At 41.8% G+C, this 26509-nt stretch overlaps 1 protein-coding gene across 2 annotated transcripts in view; it reads right to left on the minus strand.

Annotated features, from left to right (window-relative positions):
- The window catches only part of LOC118391001 (beta-glucuronidase), a 33002-nt gene extending 11468 nt beyond the window's left edge, over positions 1–21534 (minus strand). The window contains exons 1-8 of one of the 2 annotated variants that reach the window (XM_035781896.2): positions 21290–21534; positions 13238–13420; positions 12849–13030; positions 12193–12335; positions 11774–11961; positions 9861–10013; positions 9377–9555; positions 8661–8807 (exon numbers count right to left, since the gene is read on the minus strand). In XM_035781896.2, the coding sequence (XP_035637789.1) occupies positions 8661–8807; positions 9377–9555; positions 9861–10013; positions 11774–11961; positions 12193–12335; positions 12849–13030; positions 13238–13420; positions 21290–21502 (1388 nt within the window). In that variant the 5' untranslated portion in view covers positions 21503–21534. The remainder of the gene's footprint in view (positions 1–8660; positions 8808–9376; positions 9556–9860; positions 10014–11773; positions 11962–12192; positions 12336–12848; positions 13031–13237; positions 13421–21289) is intronic. The other variant, XM_052457748.1, reaches the window with a different exon arrangement.
- Between the last annotated feature and the right edge of the window lie 4975 nt (positions 21535–26509).

Below are 26509 nucleotides of genomic sequence, written 5' to 3' on the forward strand. Positions count from 1 at the left end.
ATCCCTGCTGTGTGCCCGTCCACTTCTCACAGTCACTCCCTGGCCTGAGCTACACCTGTTAATGCTCTGTTAAGTACGACTGACGCATTCCACAGGCCAGCATGGCATTCTACCAAGACATGCTCAGACTCATAAAAATCCATCTCTACCATCTAATGAACAAGCATGCATAATGCACACACACAGACTAGATGTAAAACAAATACCAATGCTGCTTGAAATACTTGGGGAATTGTAGCCTTCATTCTAAAAGCTGCTCCACAATAACACAGCCTACAATATATACATTATGCTCCTTCTCCCTTAAATAATAAATAAAAATCAGAAAAATATAATGCAGTGAATTGTCAAAACGAGCAGTGTACCGCAATGTTTATTTTCAAAGCTTTTTACATTTAAGTCAGTTCATGTACATTTTTGCGACACGCGGAAACAATTAGAAGACGACCAGAAGATGTAAAATCCACAAAAGTTTCGTCAAGAATGCTACAACACTGTCAATAGAGCTTGGTGTTAATTATCAGATGTATTAGGTTATGAAACATGACTTTTTGGACACACGGTTAATGATATGTTTGAGAAAGACCCCACTGAATGAGTCAGAACATGAATCATATTTGTCTTGTTAAGATTTCATAACATAAAAGGAAGTGAAATGTTATCAAAGTGCATTTTTCACCAACTCTTAGCTACATTTAGGGTGTCCACCCACTCTGCCAGGTATACATAACATACATGAGTCATGACACTTGATGAACGTTCCCCTTTTTATAGATTTGCCTCATCGATATTAGAGAGGGAAAGTTCAATTTACTGGGTGGGAGGGTTGGTCCAAAATATGGATAGTTTAACAGTTTATTTTTTGCTTTGGGTTGGGTTGCGTTTAAAAATAATTTTAAAAATTGGGCACGGGAGGGTAGGGTGTTTTTTTCCCCTGGTTAACATGAGCTTTTACTATATAAATTCCTCCATCCTAGCCAAATTTCCTCATCAGCTTGCATGCGCTTCCCCTATATCAAGGTGCTTCGGTACTTCCCTTCGCACACGGAAAAGCATAGTGTATAACTTTTACTATACCACAGGTCAGTATAGTCTACCAGTCTATCCTGCCCTCTATTCACCATTGTGCCAATAGTGGTAGGTGGATAGTTTGTCCAGATCTGCAATAGGCTAACGACCAATCATACCACACAAAAGCATTCAAAGCTGCATCAATTTTCAATATGAACCGACGAGATCAAATAGGAATAGCCTATAGGCAGAGTAGAGTCCAGGTGATCATTGTGCAAGAAAGAACAGTGACGATGTGACACACCGCTCAAAAAGCTGGGACAGTTATCCTACAACACCACATTGCATTATCGTTTAAGGGAGTACGAAATTTTACTCTAGCATGCAGTGAAAATGTCATTTGAAAAATGACATTCGATTTCAAATCAGTTGTGGGGCAACAGTTTAAAGTCTAGAAAGGCACAGTAGCAGGCCAGTCAGGCTGTACTTAAGTCACTGAATGCACTGGCTGTTTTAGATCATAATTTCTCCCAAGTTGTCCTATAATAAATAATATGTAAGGCCAAATATGCACCCAGCAGGCCCAGTTATTCAGGAAGGCTTAACATGCGCTCCGGCTCTTCTTCAATCCGAGCAGCTATTCTTCGCACACCCAGAACCTAACGCTTAAATAATAATCATTTAACTTTGAAATGCATTACCTTTTATACACTACCGTCAAAAGTTTGAATACCTACTCATTCAAGAGTTTCTTAAATTTTTTACCATATTCTACATTGAATAATAGTGAAGACAAAACTATAAAAATAACATGGAATCATGTAGTGACCCCCCAAAACAGTGTTATATTTGAGATTCTTCAAATAGCCACCCTTTGCCTTGACAGCTTTGCACACTCTTGGCATTCTCCCAACCAGCTTTATGAGGTAGTCACCTGGAAAGCAACGAACAGGTGTGCCTTGTTAAAAGTAAACTTGTGGGGGTGGCAGGGTAGCCTAGTGGTTAGAGCGTTGGACTTCTGCAGGCAGATGACCCACTGTTCCTAGGCCATCATTGAAAATAAGAATTTGTTCTTAACTGACTTGCCTAGTAAAATAAAGGTAAAATAAATAAAATGAGTTTGAGCCAATCAGTTGTGTTGTGACAAGGTAGGAGTGGTATACAGAAGACAGCCCTATTTGGCAAAAGACCAAGTCCATATAATGTCAATAACAGCTCAAATAAGCAAAGAGAAATGACAGTTCCTTATTACTTTAAAAACCTCTACAGGATTGGTGTCCGGGACGGTTGAGCTAACGTAGGCTAATGTGATTAGCATGAGGTTGTAAGTATCAAGGAAATGTCACAGGACATAGACATATCTGATATCGACAGTGTGCACAGATATGAACACTAAAATCTATTAAACCAATTAGGCACATTTGGGCAGTCTTGATACAACATTTTGAAAGTAAATGGAATAGTTCATTGAATCAGTCTAAAACTTTGCACGTACACTGCTGTCACCTAGAGGCCAAAATCTAAATTGCGTCTAACCTTTTTCTTTGTATTATCTTATATCTGATCTAATGTGTATTATTCTCCTACATTCATTTCACATTTCCACAAACTTCAAAGTGTTTCCTTTCAAATGGTGTCAAGAATATGCATATCCTTGCGTCAGGTCCTGAGCTACAGGCAGTTAGATTTGGGTATATGTCATTTTAGTCTATTTATTTATTTATTTGAATTTTAAAGGGTCCGATCCTTAGACACGAAGTTAAGTCAATACGGAATATTAAGATTTTTGAAAGTTGCTTCAAGTAAAGTCGCAATAACCATGAAGCGCTATAATGAAACTTGCTCTCATGAGGACAGCCACAGGAATGGAAGACCCAGAGCTCTGCTGCAGAGAAGTTCATTAGCTACCAGCCTCAGAAATTGCAGCCCAAATAAATGCATCAGAGTTCAAGTAACAGACAACTGTTCAGAGAACTGTGAATAATGCCTTCATGGTCGATTTGCTGAAAATAAACAATTAAAATAACACCAATAAGAAGACTTGCTTTGGCTAAGAACATGAGCAATGGCCATTAGACCGGTGGAAATTTGTCCTTTGGCCTGGAGCCCAAATTGGAGATTTTTGGTTCCAAGCCGGGTCTTTGTGAGAGGTTGTGTGGGTGAACGGATAATCTCCACATGTGTATTTCCCACTGTCAAGCATGGAGGTGGTGTTATGGTGTGCTTTGCTGGTGAGACTGATTTATTTAGAATCCAAGGCACACTTAACCAGCATGGCTACCTCTGTCATCCCATCTGGTTTGGGCTTAGTGGGACTATCATTTGTTTTTCAACAGGCTGTGTTTTGACCAAGAATGAGAGTGATGAAGTGCTGCTTCAGATGACATGGCCTCCACAATCCCTTGACCTTGACCCAATTGAGCTGGTTTGGAATGGGTTGGACTGCAGAGTGAAGGAAAAGCAGCAAGTGCTCAGCATATGTGGGAACTCCTTCAAGACTGTTATAAAAGCATTCCAGGTGAAGCTGGTTGAGAGAATGCCAAGAGTGTGCAAAGCTGTCAAAGCAAAGGGTATCTATTTGAAGAAACTTAAGTATATTTTGATTTGTCTAACACTTTTTAGTTACGACATGATTCCATATGTTTTATTTCATAGTTGATGTCTTCACTATGTAGAAAATAGTCAAATTAAAATAAACCCTTGAATGAGCGGGTGTTCTAAAACTTTTGACTGGTAGTGTATGTGGCTTAAACACAACCAGGCAATGTTTTTAAAATTTGATTAGGCTGCTTCAAGTCTCCAGTAGGCATCTGCATGTTGATCCAAAATATAATTCCAGCATCCTCAAAATGTCGACATTAACCAGGTTTCCATCCCACCTTTTTATGAGAGTTAAGTAGCCCACATGTCGGATATTTATTTTAAACATTTTTTAATTCACGGCATTATGGTAAAGCATGTAGTTTATTACGCTACAGATTAAATAAATGATGAACTTCACAGGGTGGTGAAAGTGCACACTGAGGTCGATGCTCCTTTCAATAAATAGAGGTTCTTATTCTGGTGTACGATGATCGATGATTGGCTGCCATTTGACAAATAAAAATAATCTTTCACTTGAGTCAATAATCTTATCATGTAGTAGTGTATCTGCAAACTGTGTGCCAAAAGCAGTGGGCACATTCGCTATCCCAACGCAACATTTATTTGTGATAAAAACCAGTTTTCAACTCAGTTCAGAGTTGAAAATGCAATGGAAACCCATCTCACTTCAAAAATAAAAAAATGTATGCATTTTATTTGGAATTGGTGCACAATTATGCTGGAGGGGGTGGCTGCAGTTTTAAGGGTTCCTAAACAACTGTGCTATTTTGTGAGTTTTTTCACATTGTAACTCATTTTGTAAATAATGTTGCTGCTCCCGTCTCGTATGACCGAAAACAGCTTCTGGATATCAGAACAGCAATTACTCACCTCGAACTGCATGAAGACTTTTTTTCATTAATGAGTCGGATGCGAAGGATGTACTGCTTCTCCGAGACCAGGCCCAAATTCCTGTCATTCTTTTGAAGTAAAGACGGAAATACAGAGGGCGGAAATCGGAGTGCCTCATGAGGATTTGTCGGCGAGTGGGTAACCCACCTCAACGGGACATTAAAAACGAACATCTTATGTTTCACCAAGTCGTGGCTGAATGACGACACGGATAATTTACAGTTGGCTGGGTTTTCCGTGCATCGGCAGGACAGAACAGCTACAGCCGGCAAGACAAGGGGAGGCGGTGTGTGTCTATTTGTCAATAACAGCTGGTGCGCAATGTCTAATATTAAGGAGGTCTTGAGGTATTGCTCACCTGAAGTAGAGTACCTCATGATAAACTGTAGACCACACTATCTATATTTTACATAGCCGTCTATAAGCAAAAAAGAAAATGCTCATCCAGAAGCGGCGCTCCTACTGGCCAGGGACTTTAATTCTGGCAAACTTAATCTGTTTTACTACATTTCTACCAGCATGTCAAAAGCGAGAGGGAAAAAAAAAAAAAAAAAAAAAGCGCTACTCCACACACAGAGACATGTAAAAAGCTCTCCCTCTATTTGGCAAATCTGACCATAATTATTTCCTCCCGGTTCCTGCTTACCAGCAAAAACTAAAGCAGATAATACCAGTGACTCGCTCAATACGGAAGTGGTCAGATGATGCGGACGCTACAGGACTGTTTTGTTTGCACAGACTGGAAAACCATAGTACATATTCCAATGGCATTGAGGAGTATACCACCTCAGCCACCTTATTCATCAATAAGTGCATAGAAGACATATCCAGTTACCATACACACATATCCCAAACAGAAGCCATGGATAACAGGCAACATCCACACCGAGCTAAAGGATAGAGCTGCCACTTTCAAGGAGCAGGATACTAATCCGGACAATAAGAAATCCTGCCATGCCCTCAGACGAACCATCAAACAGGCAAAGCGTCAATACAGGACTAAGATTGAATCCTACTACACTGGCTCTGACACTCGGATGTGGCGGGCTTGCGAACTATTACGGACTACAAAGGGAAACCCAGCCGCAAGCTGCCCAGTGACGCGAGCCTACCAGATGAGCTAAGTGCCTTTTATGCTCGCGTTGAGGCAAGCAGCACTGAAGCATGCAAGAGAGCACCAGCTGTTCCGGATGACTGTGTGATCACGCTCCCCGTAGCTGATGTGAGCAAGACCTTTAAAACAGATCAACATTCACGGATAACCAGGGCGTGTACTCAGGAACATGCGCAAACCAATTGGCAAGTGTCTTCACTGACATTTTCAACCTCTCCCTGACCAAGTCTGTATTATCTACATGTTTCAAGCAGACCACCATAGTCCCTGTGCCCAAGAAAGCGAAGGTAACCTGCCTAAATGACCAACGGTAGCCATGAAGTGCTTTTAAAATAGGCTGGTCATGGCTCACAACCCAATCATCCCGGAAACCCTGGACCCACTCCAATTTGCATACCGCCCTTACAGATTCACAGATGATGCAATCTGTTGCACTCCACACTGCCCTTTCCCACCTGAACAAAAAGGAACACCTATGTAAGAATGCTGTTCATTGACTACAGCTCAGAGATCAACACCATAGTGCTCACAAAGCTCACCACTAACCTAAGGACCCTGGGACTAAACACCTCCCTCTGCAACTAGATGCTGGACTTCCTGACAGGCCACCCCCAGGTGGTAAGGATAGAAAACAACACATCTGCCACCCTGATCCTCAATATGGGGGTCTGTACTCCCAGTTCACCCACGACTGAGTAGCAAAGCACGACTCCAACACCATCATTAACTTTGCAGACGACAAACGATGAGACCGCCTATAGGGAGAAGGGTCAGAAACCTGGCAGTGTGGTGCCAACAAAACAACCCCACCTGCAACGTGATCAAGACTCAGGATCTGATAGTGGACGACAGGAAAAGGACCCATTGACGGCGACAGGGCTGTAGTGGAGCACCAAGTTCCTTGGTGTCCACATCAACAAACTACCATGGTCCAAACACCTATTCCCCCTCAGGAGACTTAGATTTGGTATGGGTCCTCAGTTCCTCCAAAGGTTCTACAGCGGCACCATCGAGAGCACTGGTTGCATAGTCGCCTGGTATGGCAACTGCTCAGTGTACGGCCCAGTACAGCACTTGGGCCAAGCTTCCTGCCATCCAGGACCTCTATGCCAGGCGGTGTCAGAGGAAGGCTTTTTTTTTAATTTTTTTTTTTTTTACCCCCCACCTTTATTTAACCAGGTAGGCTAGTTGAGAACAAGTTCTCATTTGCAACTACGATCTGGCTAAGATAAAGCATAGCAGTGTGAACAATCAACACAGAGTTACACATGGAGTAAACAATTAACAAGTCAATAACACAGTAGAAAAAAAAAGAGAGTCTATATACATTGTGTGCAAAAGGCACAAGGAGGTAGGGCGAATAATTACAATTTTGCAGATTAACACTGGAGTGATAACTGATCAGATGGGCATGTACAGGTAGAGATATTGGTGTGCAAAAGAGCAGAGAAGTAAATAAATAAAAACAGTATGGGGATGAGGTAGGTAAAAATGGGTGGGCTATTTACCGATAAGACTATGTACAGCTGCAGCGATCGGTTAGCTGCTCAGATAGCAATGTTTGAAGTTGGTGAAGGAGATAAGTCTCCAACTTCAGCGATTTTTGCAATTCGTTCCAGTCACAGGCAGCAGAGAACTGGAACGAAAGGCGGCCAAATGAGGTGTTGGCTTTAGGGATGATCAGTGAGATACACCTGCTGGAGCACGTGCTACGGGTGGGTGTTGCCATCGTGACCAGCTCCGATAAGCTCCGATAAGGCGGAGCTTTACCTAGCATGGACTTGTAGATGACCTGGAGCCAGCGGGTCTGGCGACGAATATGTAGCGAGGGCCAGCCGACTAGAGCATACAGGTCGCAGTGGTGGGTGGTATAAGGTGCTTTAGTGACAAAACGGATGGCACTGTGATAAACTGCATCCAGTTTGCTGAGTAGAGTGTTGGAAGCAATTTTGTAGATGACATCGCCGAAGTCAAGGATCGGTAGGATAGTCAGTTTTACTAGGGTAAGTTTGGCGGCGTGAGTGAAGGAGCTTTGGGCATTACTGACTCGAACGGAGGAGTCGAAAGATGTATTGTCACTGAATGAGTCGAGAAGAGCAGAGCCAGTAAAAATATATTAAATTCAGCATAATGTTCACTCACACTAGACACAGACAAGTTTGCTGCGTACGTATTTACAGAGTGCATGCAGTTATTGCCAATGAATTAACATTTTACCACCTCGGCTTTGTAACTTAAAATAAGTTGTAAAAGTATATATATTTTTTTTATTTTACTTGTTGGCTTTATTTTACTTGTTGGCTAAAACTCTTATAAACATAACATATGAAGTCATTTAGCGCAGTACTAAAATAAATGTATTTCAATTAGAGATATATATATTTTTTAAACTCTTTGTGGGCAGGGCTGAATCTGTTGCTAGGGACTTGTGGCATTCTGTTCATAACAACCCAGGCTATGACACCATGTCATCCTTGTGACTGTACATGTAGCACAACGACTATAAAACTTTGATACGGTAAATGACATGAGTTTTATAATATGGAAATGTGAAGAGCACATTTGGACTCACGGATGTATGGTGAAAGCAGTGTTTATTATAATTCTCGACGTGTAATCTTTCAGAACACAGTCTTCCTGATTTATAGCACTCCTCACTCAGAATTGTTTTCCAAAAGTAACCCAAATTAACAGGAGGGATGGGGCATCTTTCTGGTTGTGTGTGGTGCACACATTTAAAATGTATGTTAGTTGAATCCCATACGGTGCTGCTGTAAAGCCGACACTGACATTTATAATATGTTACTGTACATCCACTGTTCCAATTTAGGTCCTTATTATTGACCAAATATGCTATTTTCATACTGTGAACAGACTGCAAGCGTAAAGGGCTACCTCGTTTGGAAATGTGAGAACGAAGAGTTTCAGTGTAACTAACAGTCCTTGTTCACTACAATGTCACTCTTGCATGACGTGAATGTTCATTAAGTAACAAGGACGCACATTTATGGAGCGTGAATGAATGCTAACATTCTCTTACTTGAAATAGAATCCAGCAGGAGGCATCTCAGCAGCCGGCTCATTGGCTACAGACCACATGACCACGGAGGCGTGGTTCTTGTCCCTCCTCACCAGTTCATCCATGACCGCCAGGTGATGTGACAGGGAGGCGTTCCCAAAACTACGGCTGGGGGGGGACAAGAGACAGGATAAGGTTATTGGATGTCCCGGAGACACAGAAGACCTGATGCCAGACTTTATTGATGATTTATTGGCAGAGCATTGATAATATTTTAAAAGTTCAATGCTGTATATAAAAACTTGCCAATAATGGTCCATTAAAAAAACAGTAGTTAATTTTTTTATTTTATTTTTACCTTTATTTAACTAGGCAAGATCAGTTAAGAACAAATTCTTATTTTCAATGACGGCCTAGGAACAGTGGGTTAACTGCCTGTTCAGGGGCAGAACGACAGATTTGTACCTTGTCAGCTCAGGGGTTTGAACTCGCAACCTTCCGGTTACTAGTCCAACGCTCTAACCACTAGGCTACGCTGCCGCCCCTAGTTAATGGTTTAGACATACAAGCAAAAAGGACAGGCTCAAATAAAAGTATCTTTAAAAAAAAATGACTGGCACACTCATTGTGCGAAAGAACACCTTGGAGGTTCTCGTCAAATGTTGCTGACACCTGGTGAACGTGTAACCTTCAGAGAGGTCACAGGAACCGCAACGGTCACTATGACGATGACTTACATATCTTTGATGCCCACCCCGGGACACTCGTCGATGACCACGATGCCATGGCGGTCTGCCATCTGCATTATCTCCTCAGCGTAGGGGTAGTGGCTGGTCCTGAACGAGTTGGCCCCCAGCCACTTCAACAGGTTGAAATCCTTCACCATCAGGGGCCAGTCTAGGCCTTTGCCTCGGATCTGACACACACACACACACACACAAAGCAATGAGGACAGTTGACACAGACCAATTTCTATTGAATTACAGAGTCCCATACACATAAAACCAGATAACAAAAAAGTGTTTATTCTAAACACTGAGAACCTAATCATATAATAAGAACTTATATGCCACTTCAACCTTCTTTATTGCTTAAATTCCTTGGCAGATATGACAGAACACCTGCTGGAAGTCAGTTGCATACACAAGACAAAACTGACACACTGCCCACTTTTCTGGTTCAGAGTTTTGCTGCCCTCTAACGGTACTACTCAGTACTCACATCAGCATCCTCATGTTTGTTGACTCCATGGAAATAGAAGGGTTTGTTGTTGATGAGGAATTGTGTGTTGGTGACCTGCACAGTGCGGATGCCCACAGGCAGAGCATACACATCCTCATAGACAGAACCCTCACCACTTGTCGTCATGTGAACCTGGCAATGAGGGATGTACAGTGCATTTGGAAAATATTCAGACCGACTTTCCCCACATTTTTGTTACGTTACAGCCTTATTTTAAAATGTATTAAATAGTCTCATCCCCCCCCCTTATCAATCTACACACAATACGCCATAGTGAAAGCAAAAACACATTTAGAAATTTTGGCAAATATATTAAAAATAAAACTGTAATATCACATTTAAATAAGTATTCAGACCCTTTACTCCGTACTTTGTTGAAGCACATTTGGCAAAGATTACAACCTCGAGTCTTCTTGGGTAGGAGCGACAAGCTTGGCACACTTGTGTTTGGGTGGTTCTTCCCATTCTTCTGTGCAGAATCTCTCAAGCTCTGTCTGGTTGGATGGTGAACGTCGCTGCACAGCTCTTTTCAGGTCTCTCCAGAGATGTTCGATCGGGATCAAGTCCGGGCTCTTGTCCTGAAGCCACTCCTGCGTTGTCTTGGCTGTGTGTTTAGGATCGTTTTCCTGTTGGAAGGTGAACCTTCGCCCCAGTCTGAGGTCCTAAGAGGTCTGGAGCAGGTTTTCATCAAGGATCTCTGTACATCTTTCCCTCGATCCTGACTAGTCTCCCGGTCCCTGAAAGATATATCTCCACCGCATGATGCAGCCATCATCATGCTTCATCGTGGGATGGTGCCAGGTTTCCTCAAGACGTGACGCTTGGCATTCAGGCCAAATAGTTCAAGCTTGGTTTCATCAGACCAAAGAATCTTGTTTCTCATGGTGCAATTGTTGCCAAAGGTGTTTCAACAAAGTACTGAGTAAAGGGTCCTTTAGATAGCTTTTGGCAAACTCCAAGTGGGCTGTCATGTGCCTTTAATGAGGAGCGACTTCAGTCTGGCCACTACCATAAAGGTGGTGGAGTGCTCCAGAGATGGTTGTCCTTCTGGAAGGTTCTCCCATCTCCACAGAGGAACTCTGGAGCTTGTCAGAGTGACAAATCAGGTTCTTGGTCACCTCCCTGACCAAGGCCCTTCTCCCCCGATTGCTCTTAGAAGAGTCTTGTTAGAGACTTCTTCCATTTAAGAATGATGGAGGCCACGGTTTTCCTGAGAATTTTGGGTACCCTTCCCCAGATCTGTGGCTCGATACAATCCTGTCTCGGAGCTCTACGGACTATTCCGTCACCCTAATAATGGCTTGGTTTTTTGCTCTGCCATGACTGTCAAGTGTGGGACCTTTATAGACAGGTGTGTGCCTTTCCAAATCATGTCCAATCAATAGAATTTACCACAGGTGGTGTCCAATCATGTTGTAGAAACATCTGAACCTGAATCTGAAATATCCAATAAATGTCGTTCCACTTGTTGTTGATTCTTCACAAAAAAAATACAGTTTTATATCTTTATGTTTGAAGCCTGAAATGTGGCAAAAGGTCGCAAAGTTCAAGGGGGCTGAATACTTTCGCAAGGCACGGTATATCTGCTGTACAAGACATTTCGAACGTTCTGTAATTTTGCAACTTTCTGAAAAGGCTACAAAATAATTTTTGTTACATAAACACAGGAAGTGGATGTGTGGGTGGTATGATTGAGTTGTCAAACTGATGCTATGTTCATGTGAGCTGTGAGTCATCCATCACACGGATAGGGTGATACATGAGTAAAAACTGCAAGTTATTTTATTTCTGCATATAATAATTTGATGTAGTTTGCATTGATAAAAGATTTGACAAAAAAATACCGTAAAGGAACAGTAGACTAATACAACTATGAATGCAGCCCAACTCACCCCCATAGAATACAGATAACCTGGATTCTCATGCATTAGATACGGCCACCACAGGTTGGCGTCCGTTACTTTGAGGACCCCAGAGGGTCCAGTGGAAGAGGCCACACAACGGCCATCTTTGTCTGAGAGAGTCACCGTCACCGTGGGGTTGGGACTGCCCAGCACCGAAACCTGGTAGGAGAGCAGACCTAGGCCACATAACAGAAGAAACCAACACCTCAGTACACTAGTGCCATTTTCCCACTATTCCATAGTTGATGGAATCATGCAGAAAAGGACCATGTGAAAAGGAAATATCCGAGTCAGTACAGTTTTGGGTCGGCAAGATAGTGTGAAAAGGGTATGGATGAACAGGCCTAAATAATTGAATGAGTGATCAAGTGAATGAGAATCTTGTTGTTTTCTTTTTTTGGACTCACCAATGTTGTCGGCAAAGGTTGTCAGCACTGTGATGTCATCCACATACGCCTTAGGAGTGGTATACAACTTTACAGGCCGATGTAAACCAGCATAGTTGAAGAAGTCAAAGTTTGTGTTTTGCACAACATAGTCAGCAGGATACCTGTAGACAATAGACATATTTTCCTCCATTTGTAATCCAAAACATGATTTCCCCTCCTAACACCAGAAAAGGAATCAAAAGTTAGTTAGCCTCGACCTGTCATTTTAGGTTTGGTCTGTAGAAAATCTTAAAATGTGTGTCTGGCAATGTGAGATTAGTCCAAACTTAAAAATGATAACATGTAGCGCAGTGTTTCCCAGACTCGGTCCTGGGACTAGTGACGACGCATCCTGAATTTAATCCGGCTGCTCTATCGATCTCTCCATACATTGATTGTGTGTAGGTGGGGGCTAGTGGGTGTGGTTTTTGGCCAGAGCAATGTGAATAGACTGTTTTTTGACCTAGCATTACACAGCTGATACAAATAATCAACTCAAACTTATGATTTGATTCAGCTATGTAGTCTTAGGGCAAAAGACTAAATGTGCACCCCTTGGGGTCCCCAGGACCGAGTTTGGGAAACGCTGACAATATTAATTGTATTATATATACACAATCTCTTCATCATGTCACCTGGTGGGGTCGTCTATATGTTGGATAGTCCCTGGGGGCAGGGTTTGGAGAGTCAGGGTGTTGTTGACAGCTATGGTGATCCTGCAGGCCCCACCTGGGTTGTTACGGAGGACCTCCACTATCTCAGCCTCAAAGGGAAGATGGCCGCCCTCATGCTCCATCACTTTGATCCCATTCACCCACTGGCAGGGAAGGAAAAGAGAGAAGAAATACTGTTATTCCCATGTAGCCAGAGTGACAGTCTTTACACAATATCATACCTTTTTCAATGAGGGATGTGCACGAACATTGCAGATTAACTCATGTGAGAGGAGGTTGAGGAGTTATCCTACGAGTGAAACAGAATGGCAACTTAAGCAGAAGTGTTTTAAAATTTGTGAGATACTCACGACCACTGAGTAGTAGTGTGCACTCCCAACTCGCAGTACAACTCTGGTTCCCTCAGACACCCATCCAGAGGGTACCAACACCTCCCTCTCGTACCACACCCAGCCAATGAAATCCCTCAGCCGTGGGTCCTGGGTGATGTCATTGTAGCTGGCGGGCACTGGCATGTCAATCACTGGACCACTCTACATAAACAAATACAGGTAAAGAGCGAGAGAAAAAGAGGGAGGAATTAGAAGTTATTTGAAACATGCTATCCCTTTAAAATCATGTTGAGTTGAGAGTTTACACAAAGCATTAGCTATACATTAAGCAGCGATGTGTGAATTTTTCCATAGTAGCCATTATACTTTGGCTCGCAGAAAGAGTCGGTTTTTGCAGATACTTTTTTTGTTCTCGAGTCAGAAAAGTGTATCTTAAAAAATGTCTGTTCAGTTGCAGGTGGTTCTCCAAAAAACAGAACATTCAGAAACAGTTCCCTTGCCATTTTAGCTACCAGACATCTTGCATTTCTTGTCGTTTCTATGAGACGCGGACACGTGTAGAAGTAAATGACAGCCATAGAGATTAGTGATGCACCGATATTTTCCATGCCAAAAAATAACCGATATTTAAAATGAATTTGGCCTTAAGCATTCTAGTACAGTTAAATAGTTACACACACAGCGGTCTAATGCACTGCATGAGGCGTCACTACAGTCCCTGTTTCAAATCCAGGTTGTATCACATCCGGCCATGATTAGGAATTCAATAGGGCGGGGCACAATTGGCCCAGCGTCGTCCGGGTATGGCCAGGGTAGGCTGTCATTGTAAATAAGAATTTGTTCTTAACCGACTTGCCTAGTTAAATAAAAAAAGGTTGCGCACACACGTTATTTTGTTGGCATTTACGCATGTCCCCATTACCAGTAAAACAATCCAAACCTATTTCTTTCACTTATTTGCTGTGCTGTTTCGTTGTTCAGTCATTGCATTCTTAACTCAGATTTCATCATACGTGCCAAGCAGTGAAGTTTCAGCTCTGTCTGTCCGTGGCCTCTCTTCCTCTGTGAGCACTGTCACCGTGTCTAACATTTCATGTAAACCCTGTTTGTCTGCATCGCGGTAGCAGTCCTTGTATGGTGGCGACACATTAGAGAATTCCACCGAATCCCTTGTTCACAGCCTGTGTCGGCAGTTGACGACCAGGCGTATCAATGCCATGACAGAGGGTATCACGTCTGCTGCAGACGCAGTTGATGAGCTTATTTCTACAGTCAGTTGTTCGAATGGAGCTGGGAGTCTGTTTATGTTTCCAAGTTTCAAACATGTTCTCAAATGCCATTGAAATGGCAGCAGCGGTATGAGAATCAGCACATTCATGAGCATGCAATACAGCTTTCCTCAGTAGGAAATCCTTGACGACCCACTGTGCTGTCAGACTCCGCATGCTGATATTGCTGGTCCAAATGTCAGTGGTGAAGCTAATAGCAGTGATGCTATTACTGTGCAACGCTGGTAGTGCAAGATCTGAAAAATAGCGCACTAGGTAGTGCGTACCAGTGCTCCACCAGTCGTCGAAAGCCAACATTACCCACGACAGAACGGGTAATGAATTCCATCATCTTGGCGTTAATGGATTTTGCCTTTGAGTTGTCTCGCTGACATTTTCTTACTCTTTCAATTGACTGCTCGATCCACACAGCAGACATTGTGGGTTAGGTTAGGATTGCGGTGTTGCACATGCAACGCAAAATTGTACTTGGCGTCATATAGGTATGCACGTCAGCTTTGACATCAGTTCTGCACATCGGCATTAAACTAGACATCGGGCCGATGTCAGCATTTTAACTAATATCGTCCGATTCCGATACATTCACCGATATATCGTGCAACCCTAATAGAGATAGAGGACCCAACAGTATTTGTCCCATCATGGCATCTGAGAGCGTGGGCAGCACCAGAGGCCATCTCCATTTTGAAGTAGGCGTGGTCAATTTTCTTCTACAAGTTTATACACAAACTGAAATGTTTCATACTGCCACCTATAATGTGTTGTTTCAACAGGTATAAAGCAGAGGTTGGCAATTTACTGCCACCTGCAAATACGGAATGTTTTATCACGAGTATAATTCATTGGCTGATCCCTCCTGATGACCTGGATGGAATTATGTGATCCTTCCTTAACCCATAGGAAGTCCCACCCTGTTCACTCCTGCCAAATGGTGAAAGTCCAATGGCGCTGCACATGCTAAAATGGGCTTTTGGGCCCTAGAGTCATCTCTGTGATAACAGCGTGTCAGTGTGACCAAAACACAGAACTACACACATGCAAGAGGCATTTCTCACGTGACACAAAACATGGATTTTTACCATCTTTCTGAATATTCTCTGGTTTTTGGCGAAACGCCTGCAGCTGAACACGGACATTTACAAAATGTTCTCGATTCGGTATAAAGGTGTATCTGCAAGTACCAGGTTAGTTGAAAAATTGCCTGCACGACGGACGACTGCAGAACTGCAGGAATTGTTAGCCCCTTATCAGAGATGGAGAATGTTTTATATGTGGTCAATCTTCATGTAAATATATATTTTGGGGGGGCAATCATGATACTAGCAACGTGCATGCCCCGCCCACCTGAGGATCTGTCTTCTTCCAGACAGGCCACGACCCAGGTGGTGAGGGTAGGTAGCAACACATCTGCCACGCTGATCCTCAACACAGGTTCCCCTCAGGGGTGCGTGCTTAGTCTCCTCCTGTACTCCCTTTTCGACCCACGACTGCGTGGCGAAGCACAACTCCAACTCAATCATTAAGTTTGCTGACGACAACTGTGGTAGGCCTGATCACAGACAATGATGAGACAGCCTATATGGAGGTCAGAGACCTGGCAGTGTGGTGCCAGGACAACAAGACAAAGTTGCCAATCGTGGACTACAGGAAAAGGAGGGCCGAATGCCCCCATTCACATTGGCAGGGCTGTAGTGGAGCGGATTGAAAGCTTCAAGTTCCTTGATCACCAAACTGTCATGGTCCAAACACAACAAGACAGTTGTGAAGAGGGGACAACAACACCTTTCCCCCCATCCGGAGACTGAAAAGATTTGGCATGGGTCCCCAGATCCTCAAAAAGTTCTACAGCTGCACCATCGAGAGCATCCTGACCGGTTGCATCACCGCCCGGTATGGCAACTGCTCGGTATCCGACCGTAAGGCGCTAGAGGGTAGTGCTTACGGCCCGGTCCATCACTGGGGCCAAGCTTCCTGCCATCCAGGACATACATACAGCGGTGTCAGAGGAAGGCCCCCCCACAAAATTGTCAAAGACCCCAGTCAACGAAGTCATACTGTTCTCTCTGCTACAGCATGGCAAGTGGTACCAGAGTGCCAAGTCTAGATCCAAAAGGATCCTTAACTTCTTGGATATAGGGGGTGCTCTTAATTTTTGGATAAAAAAAAACGTTCCAGTTTTAAACAAGATAAAAAGATGCTCGACTATGCATATAATGGACAGCTTTGGAAAGAAAACACTGACGTTTCCAAAACTGCAAAGATATTATCTGTTAGTGCCACAGAACTGATGCTACAGGCGAAACCAAGATTAAATTTCAAACAGGAAGTGCCGCAGATTTTGAAGGCGCTGTGTTCCAATGTCTCCTTATATGGCTGTGAATGGGCCAGGAAGGAGCTTACACTTTCTGTCGTTTCCCCAAGGTGTCTGCAGCATTGTGACGTATTTGTAGACATATCATTGGAAGATTGACCATTTTACACTACATCTACCAGGTGCTCGCTTGGTGTACTCCGTCGCAATTATTGCGTAATCTCCAGCTGCGTGTATTTTTACATTTGCTTCCGAGGAGAAACCCAACTGCCACGAATGATTTATCATCGAATAGATATGTGAAAAACACCTTGAGGATTGATTCTAAACAACGTTTGCCATGTTTCTGTCGATATTATGGAGTTAATTTGGGCAAAAGTTTGGCGTTGTAATGACTGAATTTTCATTTTTTTTTTTGCCAAACATGATGAAAAAAACAGAGCGATTTCTCCTACACAAATAATATTTTTGGAAAAACTGAACATTTGCTATCTAACTGAGAGTCTCCTCATTGAAAACATCCGAAGGTCTTCAAAGGTAAATTATTTTATTTGAATGCTTTTGTTTTTGTGAAAATGTTGCCTGCTGAATGCTAGGCTTAATGCTATGCTAGCTATCAATACTCTTACACAAATGCTTGTGTAGCTATGGTTGAAAAGCATATTTTGAAAATCTGAGATGACAGTGTTAAAAAAAGGCTAAGCTTGTGAGTGAATATATTTCTTTAATTTCATTTGCGATTTTCATGAATAGTTAACGTTGCGTTATGGTAATGAGCTTGAGGCTATGATTACGCTCCCGGATACGGGATAGCTCGACGCTAGAGGTTAACGGCTTCTACCACCAAGCCATAAGACTTCTGAACAATTAAACCCCTCCCTGTTTTTACACTGCTTCCATTAGCGGTTTATCATCTATGCATTGTCACTTTACCCCTACCTAAATGTAGAAATTACCTTGACTAACAACCTGTACATTGACTCGGTACTGGTACCTCCTGTATATTGCCTCGTTATTGTTATTTTATTGTGTTACTAACTGAAGTTTTTTTTAAACTAGAAAAGTAAATATTTTCTTAACTCTTATTTTCTCAAAACGGCATTGTTGGTTAAGGGCTTGTGAGTAAGCATTTCACGGTAAGGTCTGTTGTGATACCTGTTGTATTCGGCGCATGTGACAAATAACATTGATTTAATCACACACACTAAGAAAAATGTTACATTTGACAAATTGGATAGCTGAAGTCCTTGAATTCATTATTTATCCTTTCCAGTAAAATGTGCTATAATTAAGTCAATATTGGATGGATTATACAAATTCAAAGTTTGGAGTCTTCATCCATTATCCAAACAATTGTTTTTAAAACTGAAAAATGTTGAAGAACGCAGCTAACGGTACCAATAATTGCTTATAATAGACCAGATGCATGTCCTTGAACTGATCATTTTAAAACCGTACACAGAATGATAATTTAGCTGCTAATGGCAGCCTGCAGTACCCCAGTTGCCTTTCAACTTACTCAATGAGAGGGGGCAGCGCTGAGCTAGTCTGCAGTCACTTCCTGGAGTGGCTCAAACAGCACGTTAGCTTGTGCTTAACTAGGAACAGTATGAGGTCGATTCGTGACGTCAGTGACCTTCACGTCAGAGCTCTAGCATTCCGAGATGAATGACCGTTCAAATCTATTATTTTTTTCCCAGTTTGAGATTTACAAATTCCCAGTAGTTTTGAACGCAGCATGTCTTCATGAGATGCCATCTTAAGTCTTCAATACGCTATTGGGTCAAATAATTTTATAACTAAATCAAGAGAACTAAACCAACCTGTCGTTTCTAATTGGAACAAGTTTGCCATAGTGGGTAAAACAAGCAAGTAGGGGTGTGTTCTTCAATTTCAGAACACTCTCGTAAATTCATCAGTTATTCTGCACTCCGGTACAAACGCTTAACGCCTGTTACATATGTCCAGTGTCAGTAAACGTCGGCAAAAAAGCGTAAGTTACAGTCACCAACACTCTGGATAACCAGCTCTGCTAGGGCGAGTAAAATGGTCGGAGTGAGGCGTTCTCTCATTTGTGTCTGGAAATAGCTAGCAAGCCAGCCAACGTTAGCCAACACACCCCTATGTTCAGAGCGCACACTGGATGCTCTGGCTGAGGAGTAGGGTTGATCCAAGCGTTCTGACCACTTCCAGTGTGCGCTCTGAACGCTCAGATAGCGAAACGCTGAAATTAAGAATGCCCAGAGCACACTCCAGATTGAATTTACGAACACACATATTCAACCTTGAATATGTGGACATCTATAAGTACCTAGGTGTCTGGCTAGACTGCAAACTCTCCTTCCAGACTCACATCAAACATCTCCAATCAAAAATCAAATCCAGAGTCGGCTTTCTATTCCGCAACAAAGCCTCCTTCACTCACGCTGCCAAGCTTACCCTAGTAAAACTGACTATCCTACCGATCCTCGACTTCGGCGATGTCATCTACAAAATGGCTTCCAACACTCTACTCAGCAAACTGGATGCAGTCTATCACAGTGCCATCCGTTTTGTCACTAAAGCACCTTATACCACCCACCACTGCGACTTGTATGCTCTACGGCTGGCCCTCACTACATATTCGTCGCCAGACCCACTGGCTCAGGTCATTTACAAGTCCATGCTAGGTAAAGCTCCGCCTTATCTCAGTTCACTGGTCACGATGGCAACACCCATCCGTGCACGCGCTCCAGCAGGTGTATCTCACTGATCATCCCTAAATAACACATGCCAACACCTCATTTGGCCGCCTTTCGTTCCAGTACTCTGCTGCCTGTGACTGGAACAATTGCAAAAATCGCTGAAGTTGGAGACTTTTATCTCCCTCACCAACTTCAAACATCAGCTATCCGAGCAGCTAACCGATCGCTGCAGCTGTACATAGTCTATAGGTAAATAGCTCACCCTTTTTCACCTTTCCCATACTGTTTTTATACTGTTTTTATTTATTTACTTTTCTGCTCTTTTGCACACCAATATCACCAATATCTCTACCTGTACATGCCCATCTGATCATTTATCACTCCAGTGTTAATCTGCAAAATTGTATTATTCGCCTACCTCCTCATGCCTTTTGCACACATTGTATATAGATTGCCCATTTTTTTCTACTGTGTTATTGACTTGCTAATTGTTTACTCCATGTGTAACTCTGTTGTCTGTTCACACTGCTATGCTTTATCTTGGCCAGGTCGCAGTTGCAAATGAGAACTTGTTCTCAACTAGCCTACCTGGTTAAATAAAGGTGAAATAAATAAAATAAACACACACCATAGGTGGGCAGAGCCAAGCATGAGCTAGCAAGATTCTATTGGCCTGTTCTCACATCTGCATATGTCCGTTAGGGACCCTGAAGTGCGCGTGTGCAAAATTTCAATTCATTTTCATACTCATTAACACTTTTTTTTTTTTTTTTTTACTTTTGTAAAGTCTACTAAAGTTAGTCCATGTTCATAACATATTCTAGTTTTGGGAACAGAAATTGTATAGAGAGCAAATGTTTTATTGATGAGAATTTGCAGAATCTTCTCCCACTGCCATATTTGGTAGTGAGTGGAAATGCCAAGCGAATGCTCCACATTTATACATCCGGTGAAATATCTGTCTCATTGTCCTGTGATTGAGTCTTCACATAAGAAGTGTCATTCATGTGATTGAGGGCTTAGTCCTAATGACGTGTTTGAGATTTTAAAATAGGTTCATGGACATCTGGTGTATTCATAAAAGCAATTATTGGTACCATGATTGTTTTGAAATGTTTATTTATTACACTAAGATTGACCACAAATATTTCCATTTTGGATTCAATTAGAAGGGGCAGTCAGTTCTCCTCGGCTTTGTCCATTCACCTTTATTTAACTAGTCAAATCAGTTAATAATAACAAATTCTCATTTACAATGACGGACTATGAACAGTGGGTGAACTGCTTGCAGAATGACAGATGTCGGCTCGGGGATTCGAACAAGCAACCTTTCAGTTACTGGCCCAACACACTAACCACTAGGCTACCTGCCACACCATGTAGGATTACAGTCAATGCTTTTGACCCTTTTAAAAACTAGCCCTGGTATATCACCGTTGTAATGTATAACTACTCAAATACATGCAACTACTTGGCTAAACAAATAGTTCTAGTTGTGAATGTCAACTTATTTATTGGACTAAAATGTATTTACTCTATGTAGTTACAACAGACTACTAAACTGTTTTTTTGCAGACTAAAGATAGAGCATTCTGCAAATAAAAGTTTAATTCAAATTTCCCAAACACACCACACTCATTGAAGGGAATTTATAGCGACCCATAACTAATTATGCACAAGCAAGACCCGTAGTCCACCTGCACATACTTTTGAGCACGATTAACGACAATATCCATGTTACATAGTTATCGTCTCTTTAGACAATGCCAATGGATGTTTTACATACCTCTGCGAGGCGACTTTTGTACCATGCTTGTTCAAAGCCCAAGTTCCTGTTGAGCGAGTGGTCAGCCCTGAAGTTCCATAGTCCATTCAGCTCTTTGATCTCTCGCGACGACGACTCTCGGGGAAAGAGCATTCCACTGTCCTTGAAATGACCGACATTCCACACTGAAGATAGGGATAAAAAATACTTTACTAACAGTCGAAACCCCTCCATTTTTTTTTAGAGCTCCCGCATTAGCCAACAACAAAGCAGAAGAGACGTCACGCGACCAGCCATACGTCACGTGATCATAATCTTTGATTCATTCAAATGGTCCCAAAACATGCTGACATTCTCAAACTATTTCTTTACCATTGTATTTTTCTAAGGATTATTCCACAAATATTTGTTTTTTGTGGATTTTTGTTGTTGTTGTAACATTCCCGATGAATCAACAATAATGCAATGCTTAGCTCTGGCCACTACGCAGAGCCTCACACAGGCGATGAATGATGCCCCTCATAAAGATCAAGACATTTGTGTGCAAAATGGAAAAGTTTAAACTGGGATCGTTGTGAAGGCAAACGTCACACACATTGAAGTTGAAATTTAAAACGGTTAAAGAATGTCTGCCCCTAAAAACTAACAAATCCTTTTGAAAACGGCCTATGTGACATCGATGAGTCAAACATGTATTCCAAATTTACTAGGAAGTGTAAATTGGATCATTTTGGTCATAACGTCAGTCTCGTCTTAAACGGAGTTTGGATCCTGAGTGTATCAGAATGTAAATGAAGGTTGGGTTTTGATAACTCCAGATGCAAAGAAATCGCCCTCCGCTACCCTTCATTGAATGTTGTTTTGTTGTTTTATAGCCCCCAACGCATTCAAAAGGATCACAGCCGTTTGAGACTGAAAAGCCCTATCTATGCCTTTGGCACTGGTTCGACAATGCATGCTTCCAGGTATTTTATTTAAAACTTTATTTAACTAGGCAATTCGGTTAAGGACATTCTTATTTAAATGACGGCATAGGAATAGTGTGTTAACTGCCTTGTTCAGGGACAGAACCGCATTATTATAATTTATAATATTTGTTTAACCTTGCCGGCGCGGGGATTTGATCTAGCAACCTTTCGGTTGTAAGCACAGCCAACTATGGTATGCATGCCCTGCTGAAGGACCCTTCCTTACATAATAGGTGGTTGGAGATCGTTGCTCCCAGTGGTGGTGAGTATACGGGTAGCAAGACCGCTGGTTATGTATATTTAGAAAATCATTCACACTATCATTGCTAGCATAGCTAATGTTAGCTTGTACCTAGCTAGGCAGCTGGCTGACTTTAGCCTACCTCAATACAACTAGGATTTGGCTTGGGAAAATGTTAACATTTCAAAAGAATGCAAATAATTAGTAGGAAAACCTTTTTGGGGGGATTGTGATGTCGCCATACTTTAGATGCAGTCCGACTTTGGCCAGCTAACGAAGATTGAGAGGATCACCCACTGTATTTTAGCTAGCTAAAATTAGCAATGCTAGCTTTTTTTAAATGAACGTTGCTAGTAACAGTAATGGCACCATTGCCATCTCTGAAGTAAATAATATGGCAGAGTTGTTTCATACCAAGTAATTGCCTACTTTAGCAATGTCTTCGTATTTCTATGGCACTATAAATTAGTGTAATCTAGACGAAGTCACATTAGCCTCCGGAGTGCAACCCATGTCTAGGGCACACATACATATTGGATTGCAGTTATGGTGGTAACTTAACTTTTGTCTGACAACAGTGTACTAACTAGAGGCAACAAACCCAAATCAAACCAGGGACAAAGCATTACAGGTCACTATTGATGTAACGGCGTCATCGGGCTGAATCCAATCTTGAGCAAGTAAAGTCTTCATCTGTAAAGCATAGAATGGCCGTGACTTACCATTAAGGAGCAAAGGTGTGTGTCCTAACATGTCCAGCAATGTGATCGCAATGATATAGCGATCTCTAAAAAAATATTGAATTTACTCGACTTGCTATTGTCATAGCTCACCAGGCAAGACCTCAGAATGTGTTGTGCAACACAAGTAGCTTTGTTACACGGCCTCTGTTGTTGCGTGTTCCGACTCCTATGAAAAGGACATGCTATAACTCTGACCACGTGCGCTAGCTAACGTTTGAGCTTAGTTACAAGATGTAGAGGTTGTAGGTAGCTATATAGCTAGCTAGCTAACCATTTTTGGCCAGACAAACAATCTAAGTTATATGCGTTTTGGAAAATAAATGTATCGATATTAGCCATGATGTTACATTCACTTCCTGGCTAGCTACATCCTGCACCAAACGAGGCTAGGTCACCCCAATTGGGCCTAGTGGGCCTGGTGAACTCAACACACATGGTTGAAATCACCTAATGGTACAGCCTGACTCTGATTCTTTTGGATTTTGATACATTTTCTTAAATCGAATAGTTTGCAAATTTTTGCCTTTTTTAACTGATAGTTTATGGCACTATCTGCCAAATACATGGTGACAATTTGGGGATGCATGCAGTCCTTGGTTTCAGAGTCCTTCAGTGGTCATTACTTTTGCCGGTTCTATTCGATAGAAAAGTCTAACATGGAACCCAAACCGGCTGCGCGCGTACAACCTCATTCAAACTGTTTTAGATGAATCAAAACATGGGTTTTCAAACCATACATTGCACATATTGTTACAAAATATATGCCAAATTATCCCTTAAACCAGACACCATTTTCACTAGTGAAGCCCATATGGACATATTATTTTGACAGGTATAAGCATTCTGGGTATAACTTCACCTTGTTTCCTTAGGTAAAGTCACATCCAGATTATTTGTCAGGTGCAAGCTATCTCAAATATCCACTAGTGCATATGGAGTAAGTTTTAAACCAAAGCTGTTTTTTTAAACAGGAATTGACAATGTCTTTTATGACTTCACCTGACAAAGAGCATAATGTGAACTGTAGCTCTTATACCACCTAGAAACTAGCTTTTTAACTTATTGAGTAGGGGTTGGACCACAGTTTGTGAGTGGCCCCTTGAGAGTTCTCATAGATATCTTTAGATATCTCTGAAAACAAGTAACTTCATCTTTAGAGCTTGGACCCGTGGGGAGGTCCTGAGATCATCAAGTTCCAATAATTATTTTTGGAACACCTCAAAGGTATTATTTCAGTTCTTTACCTTAGATTTAAGCCATTGATGAGGTCCATAAGCAACGTACATGACTGTGTAACACTGGGAATACCAGCCAGGACCTCTGCTCCTTCAATGCAGATCCCATGCTCTATATTCTGGTGCAGATCCTTCACAGTGAACACTTTCATCACATGCTGAAAGAGTTCCTCTCAAATCATGGTGTCGTCAGCATCCTGAGTGAAAAATATGAAGAAATAACAGACTAGGTTACTAGATTAACTGTGCAACTAGATTAACTGTGTGAGGGGAGAGAGAGGGAAACAAAGGAATATACTTAATTTAGAGATAAATAAAGATACAAAAATAAAACCCTTTACCTTTTATTCTGTGTTCAGGTCTTCAACCCTCTCGCCGAGGTATATGATCAGGCCACGGATCACACTGTCTTGTCTTTCCTGGATGGTGTTGCACTGTAATATGATGTTATACAAATAATTGCATTTAATACCGGGAAATAAATACACAGTATAACCTATATACTATTGTGAAGGTGGTACTGTGCATACCCCGTACAGAACTTCAAGGATGTTCTGCATGTCCACCTTGACAGCACCTCCTTTTGGCTTAAACAAGTCCAATAGTTTTGGTGTAAATTCGTCCAGCTTCTGCATAAAGGTGGACTCGAGCAACAGTTGTAATTCTTCTGAACTCTTCCTTAATCTGAGAGAGAGAATTCTGAACCAATAAGGACAGAAGATGATCTGAGAGTCATAATGCTATTGGTAAACCCCTCCCAAAGCATATGCAGAGTGAGAATGTTCAGGCTAATCTTTAATGCATATTTAATTGTAGATTAGAATATTAGGTCAAAACAACAAAATATTTCAATCATATACATTTTTGACCTACATTGACAATTCTTATTCAGCTGCATTTTGTACCTGAGTGGGCTCAAATAGGGCTGGCCATCTTTCTTTGAAGTCCTTCACAGGAAGGGCCTGAACGACATCTTGTCTTCGATATGAGACGGTCATTGCCATTTTGGCACTCACAATGTTTTGGTTGTCACATATTTGTACTTCTCCCAGTAGCTCCACAGAGGACAGTTTCGTGTTTCTTTAGATTACTAGGTTTTCACAAAATATTTTTCTGTTGAGAAACTGCAAGCTCTGCAAATTTCACATTTAAAAGAAAAGACCTCTCCTGGCCTTACTGACTTGTCAGTTGTGTATTGCCTCGACAAATGTACCTTATGGGAACCCCATGTTTTGAAGGAACAGATGCAATCTGGGGGGAGGCAGGGCAGTGGTTGATTATGTCCATGCTATAGCGCTTCAAAAGTTATGTTTGTTTGAATGCAGCAAAACTGCAGATCTTACATTGCATGTGCCACCTGATCCCTACAGAATTTAGATGAATCTATTATTTCTGTGTGTATATAAGCTTAAAACATTATTACTAACATCCCCAATGCTATCTCATTCTAAAATAAGGAAGACACACATTGTTAATACCTGCCTGGGCGACAAAGCATTGTGTAAAACACTAATCGAGCTTGTGTTAACTTTTTGTTGCCTAACTTGTTCAATCCATTTGGTTGATTTTAAAAATACAGTATATACTGTATCTAATACCTATTATTCACACTAATGTTGGGTTACTGTAATAAAAATATCCTGCGTACCCTGTCTGAGGGGTATTCCGTTTACATTTCTGGATTCAGTCTGTCATTGGGCCCTATAAGCCCTAATGGGAGCTACAATCAAAACACACAGACATTTGAATATATTTACAAACCTTGTCTTTGTATTCTGGAAAATGTGGTCTGTCCAGTACTCAGGAACGTCTGAATACGTGATTACCTATAACGTTACCTAAAGAAGAGGAGTTGTATTAAAATCTATGACAATGTTAGGAAAATAAAACTCTACTTCAGCTTTAGATAGCTAGCAGAAACATCGCAATCCTTGCTGACTTCGAAGATCTGCTTGTTATCTTACTAGCCAGCCCAGTTATTTCATTTAGCAAGTTTGGCTGTTATATTATTGACTAGATACACAAGGTCAATGTAAAGTTCAACGTTTGCAGTG

The sequence above is a fragment of the Oncorhynchus keta genome, chromosome 12, assembly GCF_023373465.1.
Source record: "Oncorhynchus keta strain PuntledgeMale-10-30-2019 chromosome 12, Oket_V2, whole genome shotgun sequence".
NCBI classification, from domain to species: Eukaryota; Metazoa; Chordata; class Actinopteri; order Salmoniformes; family Salmonidae; genus Oncorhynchus; species Oncorhynchus keta.